The sequence below is a fragment of the Carlito syrichta genome, unplaced genomic scaffold (assembly GCF_000164805.1).
Source record: "Carlito syrichta isolate Samal-C Ts95f unplaced genomic scaffold, Tarsius_syrichta-2.0.1 Scaffold253522, whole genome shotgun sequence".
In the NCBI taxonomy this organism is placed as follows: Eukaryota; Metazoa; Chordata; class Mammalia; order Primates; family Tarsiidae; genus Carlito; species Carlito syrichta.
In genome coordinates, this window is record NW_007197618.1 from 1 (window position 1) to 1,080 (window position 1,080).

Here is a 1,080-nt window from a genome sequence, read left to right on the forward strand (position 1 = left end):
AGAAGAGCAAGGCATTTAGCACTACAGTAGAGAGAAGGACAGACAAGCCATACCAAACACTGACATGAATATCAGCACAAGCAAACTTGGCAACAGCTATGTGCTCACAGTAGGTATGTGGCAGCAGATTGCTACAACAGAAAGGCAGGCGCTTTACCAGAAACACATCTGGAAGTATCACACAGAAGCTTCTCAGGCCCACAGCCAAGCCAATCTTTATGATTACTGCATGACTGAGCACTGCAGTATAGTGCAGTGGGTCACAGATGGCCACATACCGGTCAAATGCCATCGCCAACACAATTCCTGATTCAGTGATGAAGGTAGCATGGATGACGAAGATTTGGGTGACACAGCCATCAAGGGACATCGCCCCAGCATGGAACCAGAATATAGCTAGGGCCTTGGGCACAGTGGTAGTAGACAGGATGAGGTCAGTCACAGCCAGCATGCAGAGGAACAGGTACATGGGTTCATGGAGGCTGCGTTCAGTGATGATGATAAAGATGAGGAGGCTATTCCCAAGGAGAGCAACAAGGTAGGAAATAAAGAAGAGGAGAGAGGCCACTGGGCATATGTGGCTCTCACTTGGGGTCATTTTCATGTTCTACTTGCTGGTCTTCCAAGCCAGGGATACCTAGCAGAATGAAGAGTGAGTGGCTGATACCAGTGTCGTTGGCAGTTGCCCTGCCCAGGGAAAGTCTTCTGTGCGTTGGTGTGTGGGATTTGGCTGTCACCTCTCTTGTCTTCCCAAAAAGCTGAATGGGGTTGAAGTCAGAGAGGAGGAAACAGATCATTTTTCATTGAATGGAGCAATGAAAAGGGTCCTGGTCAGTAAGTGAGAAGATGTGGGCCAAAATTATTTGCCATTCTGTTCACCAGCTATAAAATTACTTTCCTGCTTTGGGTCTCTCTTTTGTCACATTAAAACTAAATTTTGGGAGAGAATGGATTACATCATCTGTAAGAGAGGCTTTTCAGCTCTAGAATGCCATAGATCTTAGTCTCAGGTTGTAATAAATGGTTAAGAGCTGTGAATAACAAACATTACAGTTTTCACTTTGAGCATCAGAATGTAAT

General features: G+C 45.6%; 1 protein-coding gene across 1 annotated transcript; it reads right to left on the reverse strand.

The window, feature by feature from the left end:
* Positions 1 to 4: 4 nt before the first annotated feature.
* On the reverse strand, positions 5 to 797 carry LOC103253805 (olfactory receptor 52B4-like; the record flags this gene model as incomplete). The annotated part of the gene is made up of 2 exons (XM_008052018.2): positions 613 to 797; positions 5 to 572 (listed from the first exon to the last, which is right to left on the reverse strand). Coding segments are annotated over exons 1-2 (753 nt in total), but the record flags the coding sequence as incomplete, so codon positions are not given.
* Between the last annotated feature and the right edge of the window lie 283 nt (positions 798 to 1,080).